General features: G+C 35.3%; 1 protein-coding gene across 1 annotated transcript in view; it reads left to right on the top strand.

The window, feature by feature from the left end:
* Positions 1-21,712, top strand: part of RP1 (RP1 axonemal microtubule associated) — a 357,923-nt gene that overhangs the window by 278,528 nt on the left and 57,683 nt on the right. Inside the window, exon 22 of the mRNA XM_032316308.1 lies at positions 1,449-1,612. Coding sequence (XP_032172199.1) covers positions 1,449-1,612 — 164 coding nt within the window. The remainder of the gene's footprint in view (positions 1-1,448; positions 1,613-21,712) is intronic.

Genomic DNA, 21,712 nt, shown 5'->3' on the forward strand with positions numbered 1-21,712 from the left:
CAAGGCACAGGTGGAAGGCTTTCTATAAGAATTGATACCATGGTAGGATTCTCATGGGATTATAGTTTGAAATTTTTTTATTTTCTAATTTTCTCACTGAAAATGAACTGAAATTCCTCAAAGTAAACTTGCTACAAGGTGGAAATCGCAGAGTGCACCCCTGTGAGTTATATCCCTCCCTTGACATTTTGGTACTGGGGCTTAAGTTCCATCTTTAGTAACAAATGTAGCATTATGCAAAATCTACCTGATGCAAGTTTTATCAAACTGATTAGAGACGTTCCTATGATCTTTGTGGATGGACTGGGGACCAGGGAGAGTGGTGTAATGTACTAAAAACAAAGACAACCTCTGAGTGGAGGGCTTACTGAGAACTCAGAGATCTAAAATGGTGGTAGAACTTCATCCCCTTTTGAAAATGTAATGAATACTCAAAAGTATGCACATACTGCGGTGGCTTTGACAATAATAATAGACATCTTTAAATTGCCCTTGCAATCCAGGGATCAGTTATAATGAGTAGAGAGTTCTAGCAGACAGGACTCTTATCTTTTGTTACTCTAGACTGTGTGGTGTCGGGTCACACTGAGAGGGTTTCACTGCTTTGGAGTTGATGGTGCCATTTTCCAAAGTGCACCAAATGATTAAATAAATGCTATCTCTATTTGTTTTTCCAACTAAACTAATCAGGAACAAGTTGTAGGTCTTCTTAAAAAATATTTTCTGTCATGCTCTGTCTCAGCCTTTCTGTGGTTTTAACGTTGCCATGGCAGGAAGTTCAATGATCCGATCTGCTTACACGACACATGGTCTTCCTCTGTTTCAAACACCAATTTTCTTCATCTCCCCCATCCCAAACCCTCTCAGTGCTGCTAGGCCCTTCATGCAATATTTTACTCCTTACTTGTTGGTTCGTTCCAACATTTAGGGGACACTAGAAATTTTTTTTTAAATAAATTTTTAGCTCTTTTTGTTTTGTCTTTAGGTTTTCCACATCCTTGCCATGATTTTGCTGGGCTCACCAAACGTTATCAGCCCCGGCTTTGCAAGGCTCTTCCCTCGTACAGATAATGTCTTAATGTCAGCTTATCAATATGCCTGTCATTAGTTCCCACCTAAAGATTTGACAGTGATGCTGAATAAACTCCTAAATCTTCCACCCAATTACCAATGCTAAATGCTTCCCTTTCAGTGTTTCTCCCCAAAATATCTGCAGTCTTAAAAAGCTTACTGGTTATTTCCTTGTAATTAAAATAAACTATTATTTCCAAGACTTTTCCACATGCTGGCTTCCAAAAGGGAGTCCATGATTAGCAGTTATTTTAATACTTCTTGATTTCACTAATTATTCATTTCATAACTAAGTGGATTAGGTAGAATCCCTCATTTCCTAATATTAATATGGTTTTCTTCCACATTTTTGTATTAATTTCCTTTTTCCTTTGCAGAAGGAGATTGGAAGGTGACCATTGTCACTGGGGATCTTGAAAATGCTGGCACTACAGCAACAGTATCTCTTTATGTCTATGGAGAAGCAACATGTTCAGGTCCTATTATTTTGGGATCTGGAAAATACCAGCTGTTTAACCCTAACAGTGCAGATATATTCAAGGTAAAATTGATATGCTATAACTTGCTTGTTAAGATATATTTTGATTTACATTCCCTAAGATGAAATAGAAAATCTTTGTTTTGATGTTGTATTTGCATTACATTCTCTTGGTAGACATGAAATCTTTTATCCTAAGGGGTAATAGGAATAAAGAGGTAAACAGGAGTAATAACAGGAATAAAAGATTTTTAATTTTTTCCACATTTTTAAAAACATAAATGTCATAAAGTATACAAACTATAGAAAATTAAAAAAATAGGAGTGGAAAACTTTACTCCTAATCCTGCCATCAAACCAAATATTTCCACTGTTGAATATCTTTTCTAGTTCTTATCCATATCCATGGAGTATGATGCTATGATAGAAAGGTGGGGCAGCCTAATGGCTAAGACATGGTCTGAGGAGGCAGATGGCCAAGATTCAAACGTTGACTTTACCGCTTACTAGCATGGTGACCTTGACAACCACTCTACAATGCTTACCTCAAGGGGTTAACATGAAGCTTAAATGAATTAATGTATATAAAGTATTTATTGGCATGCCTGAAAAACTCAATAAATGTTTGCTGTTATGACTGTAGTACATAAGGAATTCTGCAACCCCTTATTTATGCAAGGAGCTACACAGTCCTGCAAACTATAATCTTTATTGATTAAATATTGAATATATGAAATTAACCATATGCTACAGTTGTTGTTACTATTGGACATTTAAATGACTTCTAGGTTTTCACTTGTAAATAATGGCATAATGAATGTGTTTTTGATTCAGTTTCTTCTTTTTTTTTTCCTAAACAATGCTATCTAATTCCTTATGATGAATTCTGAGTGATAGGATTACTCTTGATGCATTCTGACAAAGCGCTTTGTAAAAATGTCTAGTTTATAGCACAGTGCCTAGCAGGACATAGTAAGCAACTGGTAAATTTTAGTTGTTATTAAATCATTACTACACATCCCAAATCATGGTATATATTTATGCCATACATAGTGTTTAGTTCTTTCTTTATTTTTTTTAAAGATTTTATTCATTTATTTGACAGAGATCACAAGTAGACAAAGAGGCAGACAGAGAGAGGAAAGGAAGCAGGCTCCCTGCTGGGCAGAGAGCCGGATGTGGGGCTCAATCCCAGGATTCTGGGATCAGAACCCGAGCCGAAGGCAGAGGTCCCAACACACTGAGCCACCCAGGTGCCCCTGTTTAGTTCTTTTAATTAAGATTTCTTGGACATCTTTGCAACTTACAGTATGTGACTGTGGATCTAAGGAGGTTATCTTCACTTTTCCCCTTTTTGTTAAGAGAGTTTTATTGAGATATGATTAATATACTATAACATCCATCAATTTAATGTGTAGAATTCATGATTTTAGTATATTCATAGAGTTGTGCAACTATCACCACACTCTAATTTTAGAATATTTCATCACCCCAAAAAGAAAGCCTAGACCAACTAGCAGCAACTCTCCAACCTCATATTCTCTAATCTTAGGAAACCAGTTACCTATCCATTATTATCCAGTATTATTATCACTATCTATCCAAATTCCATTGTATGAATATATCACATTTTATTTATCCATTCATCAGTTGATGGACACTTGGATTATTTCTACTTTTAGTTATTAATGTGGATAATTATTATGAATAATGCTGCTATGAAAATCCATGTAAAGGTTTTTCTGTGGATATATTTTATACAATTCACTATTGAACAACACTGGTTTGAACTGTGCAGATCCACCTATATGCGGATTTTTTTCAGTACAGTACTATAAATGTGTTTTCTCTTCCTTGTAATATTCTTTTTTTTTTTTAAAGATTTTATTTATTTGACATACAGAGATCACAAGTAGGCAGAGAGGCAGGCAGAGAGAGAGAGGAGGAAGCAAGCTCCCCACCGAGCAGAGAGCCCGATGTGGGACTTGATCCCAGGACCCTGAGATCATGACCCGAGCCGAAGGCAGCGGCTTAACCCACTGAGCCACCCAGGCGCCCCCCTTGTGATATTCTTAATAACATTTTCTCTATTTACTTTATTATAAGAATACAGTATATAATACATATACAAAATATGTGTTATTAACTGTTTATGTTATCATTTAAGGCTTCTGGTCAATGGTAAGTTATTAATAGTTAAGTGTTTGAGGGAGTCAATCTGTTACATGCAGATATTCCACTGTGTGGGAGGTTGGCATCCATAACCCCGCATTGTTCAAGGGTCAACTGTAATTTCTTTAAGATAGGTACTTTAGGAATAGAATTACTGTATCATGTGGTAGTAACTCAATGTTTAACATTTTAAGAAAGTGACAAAGTTTTTCAGAGTGGCTGACCACTTTTATATTCTCACCAGCAATATATGAGGGTTTCTGTTTTTCTACCAACAGAAATTTGTTGTCTATCTTTTTTTTTTTAAAGATTTTATTTATTTATTTGACAGACAAAGATCACAAGTAGGCAGAGAGGCAGGCAGAAAGAGAGGGGGAAGCAGGCTGCCTGCCAAGCAGAGAGCCTGATGTGGGGCTCAATCCCAGGACCCTGGGACTGTGACCTGAGCCGAAGACAGAGGCTTTAACCCCATGAGCGACCCAGGTGCCCCTGTTGTCTATCTTTTGATTCTAGCTATCCTAGTGGATATGATGTCTCATTGTAGTTTTGATATATATCTCCCTAATGACTAATTATGTTGAGTATCTTTTCATGTGCTTGTTAGACATTTCTGTGTCTTCTGTGGAGAAATGTCCATTCAAATCCTTTGCTCATTTTAATTGGATTATTTATCCCTTTCTAATTAGTTTAAGAGTTCTTTATATATTCTGGATGTGATGCTCATATTACATATATGACTTGTAAATATATTCTCCCATTTTGTGAGCTCTCTTTTAACTTTCTTGGTGGTATGGATTTAAATTACTTCCGGTGTCCTTTTAATTCAGCCTGAAGGATTCCTTTTAGTATTTCCTGTAAGGTAGTTCTGCTAATGATGCATTCTCTCAATTTTTCTTTTCCTGGGAGTGTCTTAATTTGCAAATCGAATTCCTTGTTGACAATTTTTTCTTTCAGCTCTTTGAAAATGTCATCTTACTGCTTTCTGACCTGCATGATTTCTGATGAGAAGTCAGCTGTTAATTTTATTGTATATGATGAGTTGTTTTCTTTTGCTCTTTTCAAGATTTTCTCCTTGTTTTGGCTTTCAGTAGTTTGACTATGTTGTATCAGGATGTAAACTACTTTCCTGTTGGTTTTTACAGCTACCATGGTTGTAAGTGTGCTGGTTTTTAAGGATGTTGTAGAACTGGGGAGAGAAAAAATGGAAGTAGATCAAAATACAATACATAAACCCTTCTGTTCTTACCAAGGCTCATAATTTTCATTTGAATGAATGCTTTTCAGATTGTTGAAGATCTTCAATTAATTTCCAGAGTTCTTGAAAATTTGATTTTAATAATCAAATTTTATGGAGAACCTAATGAATCATTCCAGAAGTTCTGTGATACCCCTTTTTTTCTTTATCATATTTTGTTCTATTTTATTGAAATTTCTATTCCTCTATGACATCTTCTATTTGTGGATGTGATTTTTATTATCAGCTATAGAGAAGTAGGATCTAGCCCAATGTAAATGTGACCTTGAGCCTATAATATGTCATGTGATTAAATCCATGAAACTTAAGAGCCACCAGCCAAGTGGTGTTATGACATTGGGTATCTCATTATTGTCAGGACAGTAAAAACCTTTCATTTGTATAACAGGTTCATGTTGTATGTGGCGATGTGGGACAGCTGTAATGTTTTCTTGATGCAATCATAGGTCTTGAAGGAGAACTTGATGATAGGTGTACAGAGAGTAGAGGATTCCAGCATCAAAAAAGGGCTTGCAAAGTGATGTCAGGCTTTATAGTAAAAACTCCAGAAACTCCAGTAAAAGACTCTAGAGACTATGGAGTCAGCCTTGTAGGAGCAACTGGAATGTCATGGGTAACCAGGCTGAAGGAAATGATTCATCCCCCCAAATGACCAAAACAAAAATCAGAGCAGCGTCTGTTATAGCAGGAAGTTTGAAGAATACAGGCAGAGAAGAATTCCTAGACCACAGGGGCTGGACCTTGTTTAGTTGCTAATTCTTGAATCTTGACTGATATAGATGAGACACTCATGAGTATCTGTTGAAAGTATGAAAATTTAATAAAAATGATTCTGGTGACATTTGTTTAATATTTGCTTCTTTCTCTTGGGGCGTTCATTGTTGATTTTCCCTTGTGATCATTTATACCTTGGAGGCATCATAAAGGTATCCCATGTATCTTATACGGTTATTATTCACTTGTAAACCTGCCTGGAGACTTAGCTGAGCTTTATATTGCATTTTTGCAAATTGAAACACTAAATAGTACTCTCTGTTGCTTGGGAATGTTGGTAGCTAAGGCCTTCACTCTTAGAAAGTGGTTTCCTGCTTCTAGTTTACTATTGCATGAAGTCAATTCATTTTGTAGATGAATAGGTTTAATATTTATTATGAACTCATAGGGCACTTGCACAACCATTTGAAAATCCCTTATGTTCCTAGAATAGAAAGTATAATACATTTTTGCTTTTTTAGAACAATTTATATCAGCAGGAATTAGAAGACCTATATTTGAGCTCCAATTCTGACCTTTACTGTCTAAGGAAATATGGATAATTCACTTGATATTTATAAGCTTGAATTTCCTCCTTTGTAAAATGGGTACAATAATACCTTATAATGTTATTGAATAGATTGAAAGAGTTAAAAAATTAAAAGGCTTAATAGAAACACTTGTCTTTATACTCCAGAGGCAGACTCTTGTGTTCCTGCCCACAAATTGAGGTTGTTTTCCTGATGGGGTAGGATTTAAGAAAATTTTTCAGATGAATGAGGGCAAGAAGGCAGCTTGGCAGATGGTGGGTGGGTGGCTATTGCTGGCATGGGAGGGTCTGCGTAGAAACATGTCTGGAGGCTGGAGTAGGAGGAAGGAGAGGGAGCCAACACTAGGTTGGCTGGGCTAGAGTAAGGCAGTGAGTCTATAGGGAATAACAGGAACGTTTATCTTGGGCCTTTTCAGTGTTGAAAGGTTAGATGTTCATGTGGAGCTACAGATTATTAGCCATTAGCTAAATGGATGCCAACATGTCATTTTGATTTTGGCATAACTTTGTATTTCTTTCTTCTTTGTATTTTCCTATACCTTTCTCTCCTCTTCCTCTCCATCCTCCCTGCCCGCAGCCCCCCCCTTGCTCTCTCATTCTCTCTCTCCCTGTTTCTTTGTTTCTTCAGGTGGACTTGAAATTTGGAGTTTGGTAATATTTCATATTGACTCCGTTTGGCAGCTTAGGAATTGCCACCTTATGCAGTGCCCTGATGACATAATTGACTTTCCTATAGATGACAGGTCCTAAAAAAATTTTAACTTGATCTTTTTCCTCAAATAGTTGAAGTACTTTATAATGACATCTACATTTGGAACACCCAATTTTCACATGTGAATTCTTATCCAAAAGAGCCAGTAGAGTTGCTTAAATATAGGATAAACTACAGAAACCAAAACCTCAATACAGAATAAACTACAGAAAGCAGATAACTTTTCAGAAGGAGAAAATTTTCTTAGAAAGGCTAAGTATTAAAACAAAATGATAGTTGGTTTCAGATAGCAATCATTACTTATTTATTGGAGGATTACCAGGCATAGCCTACTCCTTAGAAGCCAAAAACATTTGTGGGCAGAAAAGTAAAAGGGTGTTTGCTAATGTCTACTCTGAGTTAGATGTTAGATATTTAGCTGAAACAAGAGAGAAAGATCCCTTTCTCTTATCCCTCTCTCTTGACCGGGTGAAATTCTTTTTTGCAAAGATCAACACTACTGTAGTTTTTATCACAACCTCTTCCATTTTCCAAGATTGTGTTCCATCAGCTCTCTTTATTCTTCCTTGCATCTCCAGATGACTCTAGTTAATCCCTGCCTTCAGTTTATCAAAGATGCTTATGTCCTTCTTATTCTAAAAAATAACCTTTAATCTGCTCTTAAATTACTGACCTTTCTCCTTCTCTTCTTTACAGATTTTAGAAAAATGCTGATTTATCCTTATTGCTTCTCCTCTTTTTCTTCCCATTCTTTCCAGTCTCTTATAGTTTGGAATTTTCACCCACCACTCTTTATAGGCCATGTTTTCTAGGATCAGCAGCGAAGTCCTAATTATCCCCCCAGTTGTTATTCTGGATTTCTGGTCAAGCAAATATTGGGTAGGTGGGTAGGTAAAGTCATGATAGCTGTGGGTGCTGGGATCAGATCTCCTGGTCAGTGACCAGAATCTAGAGAGGCCAAGAAATATTCTATTTAGAGTCTCAGAGGGAGCGTGGGCTTGCTAGCACCTCGATTTCAGACTCTAGATTCCATAATGGTGAAATAATACATGTCTGTTGTTCTTAGCCACCCAGATTGTGGTACTTTGCTACAGAAGCCCTAGAAAGCTAAAGCAGTGAAGAGCAGTCAGACGCTTCACAAGGGTGGTGGGTGAAATGGAAAGAAGATGAGGAATTCACCAACAAGGAAGATATGAGTGTCTTTTAAGAGAGCTGTTTCAGTGATCTTACCGAGAAAGATTACGGGGAAGTAAAGGAGTCTATCATGGTGTGTAGAGAAATGGGGGCTCTAGATACAGAGCCACTTTCCCCATAAGTTTATTAGGTGAAGAGAGAAATAGGTGTTTTAATAGAGGATGCCACAGGATAAAGAATAGGACTCTTCAAAAACAGAACTGTCCATTTTGAGTGGGAAGGAGAAGACAATGGAGAGCCCTTTTTGTACGTAAGATAGCTGAAGAAAATGGGTGTAAGCTTTATAGTCAGATCCCTAAAAAGACAAGGGAATCTATCATTTATCTACTAGCAAGAACATTGTTGGAAGAATAGCTTTTATAAAGAGGAAGGACACCACTAGTCTTTGAGACTAGACACTAGGATAAGAAATAAATATAATAAGGAATATTAAGATAGAAATAAAGTATAACCAGTTTAGCTCCAACACTTGTTTTGCAAATGTGAATTTGTTCCAACATGATTGATATATTAAGGAAAAATTTGAGTATGATCAGAATTTCATATTTGCTTACTATGTGCATTTCATCCACAAGAAATAGCAGGTGAATGCAATGCAGTAAATTCTACCCAGCCCAACCAGGTCACATAGGACTATAAAAACCACACCTACACACTTGAAACATACCAGCTATCTCGGTTCAATGTGTGTGTGTGTGTGTGTGTGTGTGTGTGTGTGTGTTATAAGTAAGTCACATCTGTCCACATCTAGTGTTAAAAACTGCCTTCCAATTTCCAATAACCCTTCTACTACTTGGCAAAAACTCATAAGCTGCAATTCTTTCCACATCTTTTCCACAAGTAAACTTGATATTCAGTGCTACATTTATTGTGGTATTTATGAATTTCTTAACCATCAGCATGTGTAAAATTTGCTACCATTTTTGTTAGGTTTCTATCTTTTTTTTACACCACTGATAAAGCTTTTGATTGTTGTTTCCCAACCTCCCTCTTTCCTACAAATCTTGTGGTTTTTATTACACAATTTTGTGTTATGGGGATTTTTAAAAACAAGAAACTGAAATTGCATTTTGCATTTTTAAAAATATTATTAGGGCTATTATCCATTTGTTAGCTCCAATTTTTAATTATTTTTAAATACTAGTATAATTTTTTTAAATACTAGTATAATTAATATATAATGTTATATTAGTTTAAAGTGCACAATATAATGAATGACAAGATGTCATTCTTTTTTTTGTGGTTCAATAATATTCCATTGTTTTGTTCCCTGGAATTTTATTATTGAAAGAGTCACAAATTATATCATGCAAATTAGGCCAGTTAGTAAATTAAGTTTATAGCTCAAGTGATTTTGGGCATAAAGACAACAGAGGAGGAAGATCATCATGCTCACATGCTTTATTTTGGGGGCATTAAAATTCTTACTGCATATTGAGTTGCATGAATTTGAAGTGATTTATGTTCAGAATATTCTATTTATTTATTTATTTATTTAGAGTTTATTTATTTATTTGACAGAGAGAGACACAGCAAGAGAGGGAATACAAGCAGGGGGAGTGGGAGAGGGAGAAGCAGGCTTCCCGCTGATCAGGGAGCCTGATGCAGGGTTCGGCCCCAGGATCCCGGGATCATGACCTGAGCTGAAGACAGATGCTTAACAACTGAGCCACCAAAGCACCCTTGTTTTTAGAATATTTTAATCATCAAAATTTATATAGAAAACATTCTTCATCTTTTTGGTTGTCACTTCAGGGAGTAAAAGTAAATTATAAAGTTGTTCTTATCCTGGTTTCACATTATCACATATACTTGGATATCTAATTTGGTTTCTATTTTTATCCTCATGTTCTTTCAAAGTATACAATCTTAGCTTATATAGTATTTTGTGTCTTTCTTTTTTTTCTACAGACTTATGGTAGCAAAAGTTATTAATGTCTTCTATATGTTATATTATTCAACATTTTTGGGCTTTATTTTCCTTACATTAGCAAAATCTATAAGTAATCAGGTCATGAAAATAAAAACCTGCTCATTTTGAGATTATGTTAATTGATGAGAAAAGTTTTTTTATGATGGGATTCAACAAGACCTTGGTGATATTATTTGCTATTGTTATATAAAAATGAAATGATAGAAAACTATGAAATGATTGGTTTTAATGTCATATAAATTTGGTATAATTTTTGGGATGCCTGGGTGGCTCGGTTGGACGACTGCCTTCTGCTCAGGTTACGATCCTGGAGTCCAGCTCTATGGGGAGTCTGCTTCTCCCTCTGACCTTCTCCTCACTCATGCTCTCTCTCAAATAAAAAAAATTAGTATAACTTTTAATCTTAATTTAAAAAGAAATAAATCCCAATTATGCAAACATATTTATTCAAAAACATTTATTAAGACATTCTTTGCAAAATGCTGAAATTTCAAAATGTTTCCTTTCTCTTTAAAATTTATAGATATTTATAATATATCTACATATTTATAATTAAAGTGGGTTTTTTATAAAGAGTGTATATAGTCAATTCTCACTCTTTTCCTTTCACTGGTAATCTGTCATTTAACTATGTTTAGACCATTCATATTTAAAGTGATTATTTATGACTGGAATAAAATCATATAGCTAGTTGTTTTCTATTTCTTCCATTTCTTTTCTCCTCCATCTATCTATCTATCTTTCTTTCTTTCTTTCTTTCTTTCTTTCTTTCTTTCTTTCTTTCTTTTTCTTTCTCATTCTCTCTCTATTTCCTTCTTTCCTTTGTCCTTCCTTCCTTTTTCTGCCATCTCTGTATTTAATGAAACTTTTAAAATTAATTGGAGGGGGAGAGGAACCATGAGAGACTGTGGACTCCAAGAAACAAACTGAGGGTTTTAGAAGGAAGGGGTTGGGGGATGGGTGAACCTGCTGGTGGGTATTAAGGAGGGCATGTATTGCATGGAGCACTGGGTGTGGTACATAAACAATGAATCTTGGACACTACATCAAAAACTAATGATTGTATGGTGACCTAACATAATAAAAATTAAAAAAAAGAAATTTGAGATCTGAAAAATAATAAAATTAATCAGTTTTAACTCCTCTATTGATATCATTTATACTTCTTTTTTTTTCAACATAGTGGTTGTCCCATGGTTTACAAATACCTGTTTTAAAATAATCTGAGCCTCCCTTCAAATAATATTATACCAATTAATGTGGGGTATAAAGATCTTATAACAGAATAGTCCTAATTTCTACCTCCCATTTTTTGTATCATTGCTATCATACATTTTACTTTTACATATGTATAAATATACAACATATAATTACTGCTTTGCTTTAGACATAAGTAGTAAGTTATTTTTTAGAGAATTTTAAAAAAGAGCATTTTATTTCACTTACTTTTTTTTCTGACATTCTTCATTTCTCTGTGTAGATCAAAGCTCCAATTCATAATCTGAACAGCTCCCTTCAATCCTGCCTGCTGAGTAGTCTGTTAGCAATGAATTCCGTCAGTTTTTGCTCCTCTGAGATAGTCTTTTTTTCTTCTTCATTTTAAAATAGTATTTTCACTGGGTATAGGATTCTTCATTACCAGGGTTTTTTCTTTTAGTACCATAAGATGTTACTCACTGTTTTCTTGCTTGCATATATTATGACAAGAAGTCTGCTATGATTTTTATCCTTTCTATTGTTCATGTGTCTTTTTCCTCTGACTGCCTTCAAGATTTTGTCTGTCTTTGGTTTTCTTTACAGCATTTCGAATATGATGTGCCTAGGCGTGGTGGCGGTATAAGTAGTGGGGTGTGTGTGTGTGTGTGTGTGTGTGTGTGTGTGTATTAGTGTTTATCCTGCTTGATGAGATTTTTGGAACTGTGGTTTGTTTGCTGCATCTAATTTTGAAAAAAATTGACTATTATCTTTTTCAAATGTTTCTCGGGCCCTGTTCTTTTTCTTCTCTTTCTGGGATTCCATTTGTGTATCTATAAGACTATTTGTTTGATATTGTCCTACAGCTGTTGGGTACTCTGTTTTGTTTGTTTGTTTGTTTTGTTTTATTTTGTTTTGTTTTTTCCCCCTCTTTGTGTCTACATTAACCTGCCTAAAAATTCATTGACTCTTTTCTAAGCCATGTTGAAATTACTGATGAACCGGTCACAAATTTTTCTCACATCTGTTACTAGGTTTTTGATTTCTAGAATTTGCTCTAGCTCTTTTTTATAGTTCCTAATTGTTTTGTGTAATCTTGTATGTTGTTTGCATCTTCCATTAGAGACTTAATGTATTTATCATAATTAGATCAGATTGCTTGTCTGGTAGTTTCAACATCTGTGTCATATCTGAGTGTGGTTTTGATTATTGCTTGGTCTTTTCAGACTATGGTTTTCCTCTCTTTTTCCATGATCTTTTGTTTTCTTGGAAACTACATATGTTGTATAGAATAGAAGACCCTAGGGTCAGTATTGTTCCTGTGTGCAGATAAGCACACCTCCCTGTGCTCAGCACTTGGTTTAAGAATTCATGCTGATGTCATCAGTAGTTGGGCTGAGATCAAAGACTGCTGTTGCTGTGGTTATACTTAGTGTATCACAGTCTTCAGATTCCTTTAAGAACACCTGTGTTTAGGACATACTCTAATTGGTCAGAGAGGTTTTCTCTGTGTTTTTTCTCAACTGACTTGAGCACCCCTACTTGGATGTGGCCCTTCTGATCTGCCTGTTGCTGCTCTCCCAGCTGTATTCCATTGTTATTTTTACTGAAAAGTTGTTAATGTAGTGACGAGAGGGTAGGAAAGAGGTATGTATCTTTTCTGATATTCTGATTAAGCCTTAGTCTTGGCTGGGCATTATGAACATGGTTCTGGAGTTATGTCCTTCACAAGTGTTCCTTACCTTCTCCAGATATAGTGGGTCTAGCACAGATTTCTCCTCCTCCTCCAGGGCCAGAGATATGTTTTCTTCCTGTTTCTCTGCCCAGGCTGCAGTGGGTTTCCACCATTGTCCTCAGATGACTGTTTCTGTTGCTCTTCCTTCTGCAGATTAAATTCTCTGTTCCAAAGGGGAGATAGAGGAGAAATAGGTCTGGGAAGAATTTCAGAAATAGGTCTGGGAAGAATTGACTGCTATTTCTCCTCCCAGCCAGACTAGGAGGAAATCTTTCTTAATGTTCTCCCTAATCTTCCCTGCAAATGCCTAGTGGGGTTTTTAGAGGAATAGTCTGTAAGTAGGGGCAAACTTTTGTGATAGTTCACACTAGCCTTTGGCAATTTGTTGAGAATTTCTAGGTGAATTACTGTACTGACTTATAGGAGATCTGCTGGCATCTGCCCCAGATAAGCAAATATTTAAGTCCTATGTCTACCTGCAAAAGCCTGTCTTTCTCTTGTTTTTGGGTTAGTTTCTTACCTTGGAACCTAGTTTTCAAGAAAAGTCATTAATTTACAGTTTATTATGGAGCTTTTTCTTGTTGTGAAGATGAGAGTGATGCCATCCTTTCCAACTCTCTACATCTCTAAGCTCAAACTAGAAGTGTGTGTGTGTGTGTAGGCAGATAGATTTATTTCCTTTTGTGAGATTGTTTTTGGAATTGTCCTAAATAAAGAGCTTAAAATTCTATATAAAAACTTAATATGTATAAAGGCTCAGTAACCAGTTGGGCAAATAAAATATTACTCAGGGACATAAGTCTATATGCTCTAACTTCTCCAAGAATGGAATAAAAGTCTTAGACTGTAGCAGCAAAATTAAAGTAATATTCGAGAAAGAACTTGTAAATAATAAAGGTAGAATAGCCTAGGAATAATATTTATTAAATATTTTTCTTCTATGACAATATATAACAACAGCTGGAGCATTTTTAGTATGTCCTGATTTAAAGATTTTATTTATTTATTTGAGGTAAAGAGAGAGTGCACATATGAGCTGGTGGAGGAACAGAGGGAGAGGGACAAGCAGGCTCTGTTCTGGGCATGGAGCCAGGTGTGGGGCTCAATCTCATGACCTTAAGATCATGACCTTACCCAAAATCAAGAGTCAGATACCTGACTACATGAGCCACTCAGGTGCTTCTTACTATGCCCTGATTTAGAAGAAACCAACCTATCAGTAGGAGAATTTCATTTTTGAGTTATAAATAGACTGCATAATCGTGATATTCAATAGACAGTATTAGATACTAAAAATATAAACTGTTTAATGAGGAAAAAATGAGAAATATTTTCAAATATCCATTTGGAGTCAGGAGACTAGAAAGTTCTTAAGAAGGATCTAAACTGTGGAAAGAACCAAGATGCCCTTCAATGGACGAATGGATAAGGAAGATGTGGTCCATATACACTATGGAGTATTATGCCTCCATCAGAAAGGATGAATACCCAACTTTTGTAGCAACATGGATGGGACTGGAAGAGATTATGCTGAGTGAAATATGTCAAGCAGAGAGAGTCAATTATCATATGGTTTCACTTATTTGTGGAGCATAATAAATAACATGGAGGACATGGGGAGATAGTGAGGAGAAGGGAGTTGGGGGAAATTGGAAGGGGAGGTGAACCATGAGAGACTATGGACTCTGGAAAACAATCTGAGGGTTTTGAAGGGGCGGGGGTGGGAGGTTGGGGTACCAGGTGGTGGGTATTATAGAGGGCACGGATTGCATGGAGCACTGGGTGTGGTGTAAGAATAGAATACTGTTACGCTGAAAATAAAAAATAAATAAAAAAAAAGAAGGATCTAAACAAAATGTTTCATCCAGTTTCTCAAAAAGCATTTCAGAAAGACCAAATTATTTCTTCCTCAGAAGATAGGGTCTTCAAAGGATATTATTCATTTCAGTGTAGTTCAGCAAGTGTTTATAGAGTACACACAATATTTTCAACACTGTGCTAAGACCTCTGATAGGTACAGAACTATAAAACAAGGAACAATCACATTGAAGAGAAGGGACATGTGCACATGAAACAGGTAAGATGCCAGAAATTTTATGACTTAGTGTCCCATTAAACAGTATAGATAAAAAATGTTTTAGGCACTCAGAGAAAGGATCTACAGTTCTCTCTCGGGACTTGCTAAAGCAAAATCTTTTATAGCTGTTGACTAGTGGACCTTTCAACTGGGATCAGAGTGTGCTGGAAATGTCATTCTATAAAAACAGGGTAGCTTACTAAGCTTAAGGGAGACAAGAAATTTGCCTCTCATTGGATTCATAGTTCATTTTTTTTTCTGTGCTTCTTTGTGCTTCTCAAATATAACATGACCAACCCTAAACTCAGCAGCAATTATCTTTTGCTGAATATTCTCTGCATTTTCTTAAGCTTACTAGGCAACTAAAACTTCAAAGTATTATTTTAAAAAAATCTCACTGAAAACTTTGGCTTATTTTTCAGTCTAATCAGAATTCAGCTTTCAAATTAGTTTTCATAGCTACTTTGGGAATCAATGTGATACATGCACTGGGACTCTATATAAATACGTTCCCTATTGTCTCATGGAGATGATTGGAGGGAAACACATGGGCAGAATTTTGGACAATTGATAAGACAACTAGATATCATAGGTAAAAATAGAAAAATATGATAGTGAATACTACCCTGTAACACCAATGGTCATGAGGGACCTCTTAAGGACCATGAGAATGATCTGGATTCTAACAGTTAATGGATTTGATGTAACATAAAGATTTATCTAAGAAAACTAATAGTTAGAAAAATGTATAACAAATAATGAAATTACACAGTATTACTGCCCCCAAATCCTGTTCAGAAAAGTCAGTCATTGAATAATTTTCTTAAAAAAATTATTTATTATACAAAGGAATGAGGTTTAATTTCCATATACTATTATGAAGTGATTTCCAGGATATGTAATATAGTGGAAAAAAGTAGAGAAAAACAAGTATGCTATCATTTATTTAAGAAAAGGGATATGATATGAATATATGGTGTTTTCATCTTTTCCTCTGGAGGTACAAAAATAAAATAAAACCAATGACAGATCAGGATGAAATGGACCAATTTCATGAAAGACACAATTTGCCAAAACTTACGCAAAAAAATAGACCACCTAAATAAATTGTCTATTAAAGAAATTGAATCAATTCATAACCTTCTAAAATAAAAAGCAACATGTCCAGATGGGTACACTGGTGAATTCTACCTTTAAGAAAGAAATTATGCCAATTCTCTACATTTTCTTTTAGAAATTAGAAGCAGGGGGAATATTTCCTAACTCATTTTATGTGGTCAGCATTGCCATAGCACCAAAGCTAAAGACATCACAAGAAAAGAAGACTACAGATCAATATTTTTTATGAGCATAGATGCAAAGTTACTCAACAAAATATTAGCAAATTGAATCCCACAATCTGTAAAAAGATTTATATACCATGACCAAATGGGATTTATTGTGGGTATTCAAAAATCAATTAATGTAATCCATTACATCAACAGAGTAAACAACAACAACTTATGATCATATCAGTAGATGCAGAAAAAGGTTTCACCCAAATTAAACACAAATTCAAGATAAATGCTCTCAGTAAACTAGGAATAGAAGAGAATTTACTCAGTTTGATCAAAATATCTACAAAAGAAAATTATAGCTAACACTATACTTAATGGTAAGAAACTTGAAACTTTCTAATTTAGATCAGGTATGAGACAAGGATTTCTCTTCTCACTATTGTTTTTCAATATCATGGTGGAAGTCCTAGCTAATGCAAATAGACAAGGAAATGAAATAAAAGGTATACATATTGGGAAGGAAGAAATAAAACTATTTCTGTTTATAGATAACATAATCATCTATGTAGAAAATCCAAAACATTCAATAAAAGAAGTCCTGGAACTAATAAGTGAGTATAGCAAGTTTTCCAGGTATGAGGCTAATGTATAAAAGTTCATCTCTTTTCGCATATTAGCAGTGAACAAATAGGATTTGAAATTTTAAAAAGCACAGTATGATTTATGTTAGCAGCCCTCAAAAATGAAATACTTAGATGTAAATCTAACAAAATTTGTACCAAATTTATATGAGTAAAATACGAAAGTCTAATGAATGAGATTAAAGAACTAAATCAATGAAGAGATATTCCATGTTAATAGATAAGAAGACTCAGTATTGTCAAGATGTCAGTTCTTCCCAACATGAACTACAGATTCAGTGCAGTCCCAATAAAATCCCCACAAATTATTTTATGGATATTGATAAACTAATTGTAAAGTTTATATGGTGAGGCAAAAGGTTCAGAATAACCATGACAGTATTGAAGGAGAACAAAGTTGGAAGACTGACACTACCTGACTTCAAGAATTACTATAAGACTAAAGTAATTACAACAGTGTGGTATTGATGAAATAATAGACATACACATCAGTGTAACAGAATAGAGAGCCTAGAAATAGGACACCATAAATATAATCAACTGATCTTTGACAAAGGAGCAAATGAAGTAAAGATGATCTTTTCAATAAATGGTGCCATCACAACTGTACATACATATGAAAAAATTGAATATAGACTGGACATCCATATGAAAATGATATGGACACACTGGACATCCATATGAAAAAAAAAATGAATGTAGACATAGACCTTACACCCTTCACAAGAACTAACTCAAAATGAATCATAGTATATAAAACACAAAGTTATAAATCACCTAGAAGGTAACATAAGAAAAAAATCTAGATGACCTTGAGTTTGGCGATGACTTTTTAGATACAAGACAAAAGCATGATTCATGAAAGAAATAATGGATAAGCTGGACTTAACTAAAATTAAGAACTTCTGCTCTGCAAAAGACAATGTCCAGATAATAATAAGAAAACCACAGCCTGGCAGAAAATATTTGCCAAGACACATCTGATAAAGAACTGTTAACTAAAATATGTGAAGAACTCTTAAAAACTTGACAATAAGAAAACAAACAACCTGATTAAAAATTGAGCCAAAGGACAGACACCTTACCAAAGAAGATATACAGGTAGCAAATAAGCATATGAAAAGATGCTTTGCATGGTATGTCATCAGGTAAATACAAATTAGAGCAATGAGATTTCACTATATACCTACTACAATGGCCAAAATTTGGAACACTTATAACACCAAATGATGGTGAGGATGTGGAGCAACAGGAATTCTCATCTTGCTGGTGGGAATGCAAAATTGTACAGCTACTTCAGAAGACAGTTTAGCAGTTTCTTACAAAGCTGAACATGCTCCAGCATTTGTATTCTTTGGTATTTACCCAAAGCAGTTGAAAACTTACGTGAACACAAAAACCTGCACATAGATGTTCATAGCAACTTGACCTTTACCCATAATTACCAAAACTTAGAAGCAACCCCGATGCCCTTCAGTAGATGAATGGAAAAAACAACACATTGTTGTACATTTAAATGTTGTACATTTAGACAATGAAATATTATTCAACAGTAAAAGGAAATGAACTATCAAGCCTTGAAAAGACATGGGAGAAACTTAAATGCATATTACTGAGTGAAAGAAGCCAGTCTGAAAAGGCTGCATACTTTATAATTCCAAGGATATGACACTCTGGAAAAGGCAAAACTATGGAGACAGTAAAAAGATCAGTGGTTTCCAGGGTTTGGATAGTGAGAAGGAATGAATAGGAGGAACACAGAGGATTTTAGAGCAGTGAAAATACTCTATCTGATATCACATGATGGGGACATATCATTATACATTTCTCCAAACCCACAGAATATAGGACACCAAGAGTGAACTTTAATGTAAACTATGGATTTGGGTGAATATGACCAGTTAACATAGGGTCATTGATTGCAATAAATGTACCACTCTGATGGGAGTTGCTGGTAATTGGGGAGACTCTGCATGTTCTGGGGCAATAGGGGTATGGGAAATCTCTGTAACTTTCTCCTCAATTTTGTTGTGAACCTTAAACTTCTATGAAAAAAAAAACTTAAAAAAAGAAACAAAATGAACAGCACTTTTACACTTATAACTTGAATCCTCTTACACTGAATAGCCTTACCTGTTGTATATTATACCCAGTGAAACTGTGCCAAGTTAATTGAACTTTGTTCCAAAAGGTGACAAAGTTCATACAACTGGAAAATGCAAGCAACCTGGTTAGAGCCTTGGTGTTTTGTCCATACATTAGTTACAACATCTGTGGCAATGACACCAGCTGCATGCTCATGTAGTGGAAATGTTTTTCATTTCCCTAGATTTTCTTCATGTCTGCGGGTGCCGCAGAAGGCAAATGAAAGTTGTCGGTGATTTCCAGGCTGCTAGAGAATCCAGACATTACATAAGGCATCTGAAACTTTGTGAATGATGTGTCTTTATGGGTACCTCATCAAGTGTTGTTTCCCAGGAGCCTCTAGGATATATGTTGGGTGCTAAAAGACAAACGCTGATTCTTCTGAGTGACTATTCTGCTCTTGTGCAGAATGTCTGTGTCAAATACAAAAATAGAAGAAGATAATGAATGTACAGTCTTTGTTTTGTTTTTTCTTAACATTGCATCAACTAGAAAGCTTAAAGATGGACATCCTCTCAATGTATAATCATAGACATTTATCTTAGGTATGGCTGATTAAAAAATACAAAAATCTATCTCTCGTTACAAGGGTTTCCTGGCTACTTCTTACCAAAAATGTGTAATCTTTTTTTGTTTTCTTTTGTTTGTGTGTGTGTGGTTTATTTTTCTTTCTTTTTTTTTTATTTTGCTTGACAAACAGAATTTCTGGTATGGGTTTAAGATTTCAAATAGAGTTCTCATTTTTTTTCATTCTTACATTTGTCTCATGAACACAATTCCTAAAGTTCAACACCTTACTATATGTGAACATATGTACTTTAAGAATTCATAACTTATATAATCAGGCTTTCAATTTATTTGGTGATAATTTTGGAGACAGAATTGGAATATTAGCCAACATAGAAACTCAAAGAAAGGTTCAAATATTCCATTCCATTTTCCTCTGTATTTTCACTAAAAAATGTTTTTTGTTTTCAAAAAATTTTTGCCAGTAACGAGTGAGGAAGAACATTTAGTATCTCAAGAGGAAATGGATAGCTCTTGTCACCCTGAGAAAATGCTGTTGTTACGGTTACTGAGTGCTGACTTTGTGGTGTTGGAAATACATGGAAGTGAATCAATTTAAGTTACCTTTGTCTTTAAAGTCTGATGTGCCACAGAATTAGGTTTCTGAGAGAAAAATGAACAAAATAAGCAGGTCCTTGGTGGCAGAGATGTCTCATTCTTATGTGCACTATAGAGTGTCAAAATTAATATTTACTGACTGCCTGCAAGGGGTAAAGTTGGTTTGAGGTATTCTACATATATCATTTAATTAAAATTTCCCCATCTGCTGGATGTAGGCTGCAAATGAACAGGTACTTGAGAGAGCAATGGGCATACAACTGTGTGTCCAGGTCTGTTAGACCATACCCATCTTTATTGTATCATGTTGCCCATTGGGTCAGAGACTGAGATATGTTAGCAGATCTCAAAAAACATGGCAGAAAGTTGTCACTTGTCCTTCAAAGAGCAAAATCTTCTCAACTGCATGTATTATTAAGGTAGGAGATAATATTCTCCTTTTTTCAGTCAGAAGTTATCATGGTAGTTACATGGCCAGAGAATTATTTTGCTAAAATGTGTCTCAACCATCTCCTTTAGTCCATTCCCTCCTTGACTACATGAGTATAAATATATGATGTATGAATTTCTGATACTTGTCCATTTGTCTATTTGGATTTGAGTTTATCCCTTCATTTAGAGAGGTACCTGGGTATAGCACTTGTATTAGTCAGAGTTCTCCAGAGAAACTGACCAAAAGGTTATGTATTCATGTACAGATAGGTAGAGAGAGAGAGAGAAAGAGAGAGAGAGATTGTTTTGAAGGAATTGGCTCATGGAGATGGAAGTCCAAAATCGCAGGGTAAGCCAGCAAACTGGAGACCCAGGAAAGAGCCAGTGTTGCAGTCTAAATCTAAAGACAGTCTACTGACAGAAATCTTTCTTGCTCTGGGGAGATCATTCTTTTTTCTGTTCAGGACTTCAACTGATTAGATAAGGTCCAGCAATATTGTAGAGGGCAATCTTTTTTACTCGGGTCCATTCTTTAAATTTTAATTTCATCCAAAACACCTTCACAGATACAACCACAATAATGTTTGACCAAGTATCTGGGTACCATGGCTTGCCAAAGTGACATAAATTAATCATCCTAAGCCCTGAAACTCCTTCTTCAACAACCAAAGAAGATTTTATAGGATATGGAGTTTATTGAGGTATATTAAAGTTGTATGTCTCCCAGATTCAGGAGTAGCAAAATGTTGGCCACTTAATAATCCTTCAAGTAGCCCTTTTCCTCAGTACACTAGGGTTTACTGTATGGAGGTTTACTCCATTTTAGTAACTAGACTGACTTATGCACAGCTCTCTGCAACTTTCCTTGGGAGTTCTCGTGTGAAGGAAAGATGTCATTGCTTTAGCTCCTTATCCAGCATCTCACAGCGGCCAAGACTATGAAGGAGGACGTGTCTGCATCCCTCACG

This window comes from Mustela erminea, chromosome 16, assembly GCF_009829155.1.
Source record: "Mustela erminea isolate mMusErm1 chromosome 16, mMusErm1.Pri, whole genome shotgun sequence".
NCBI classification, from domain to species: domain Eukaryota; kingdom Metazoa; phylum Chordata; class Mammalia; order Carnivora; family Mustelidae; genus Mustela; species Mustela erminea.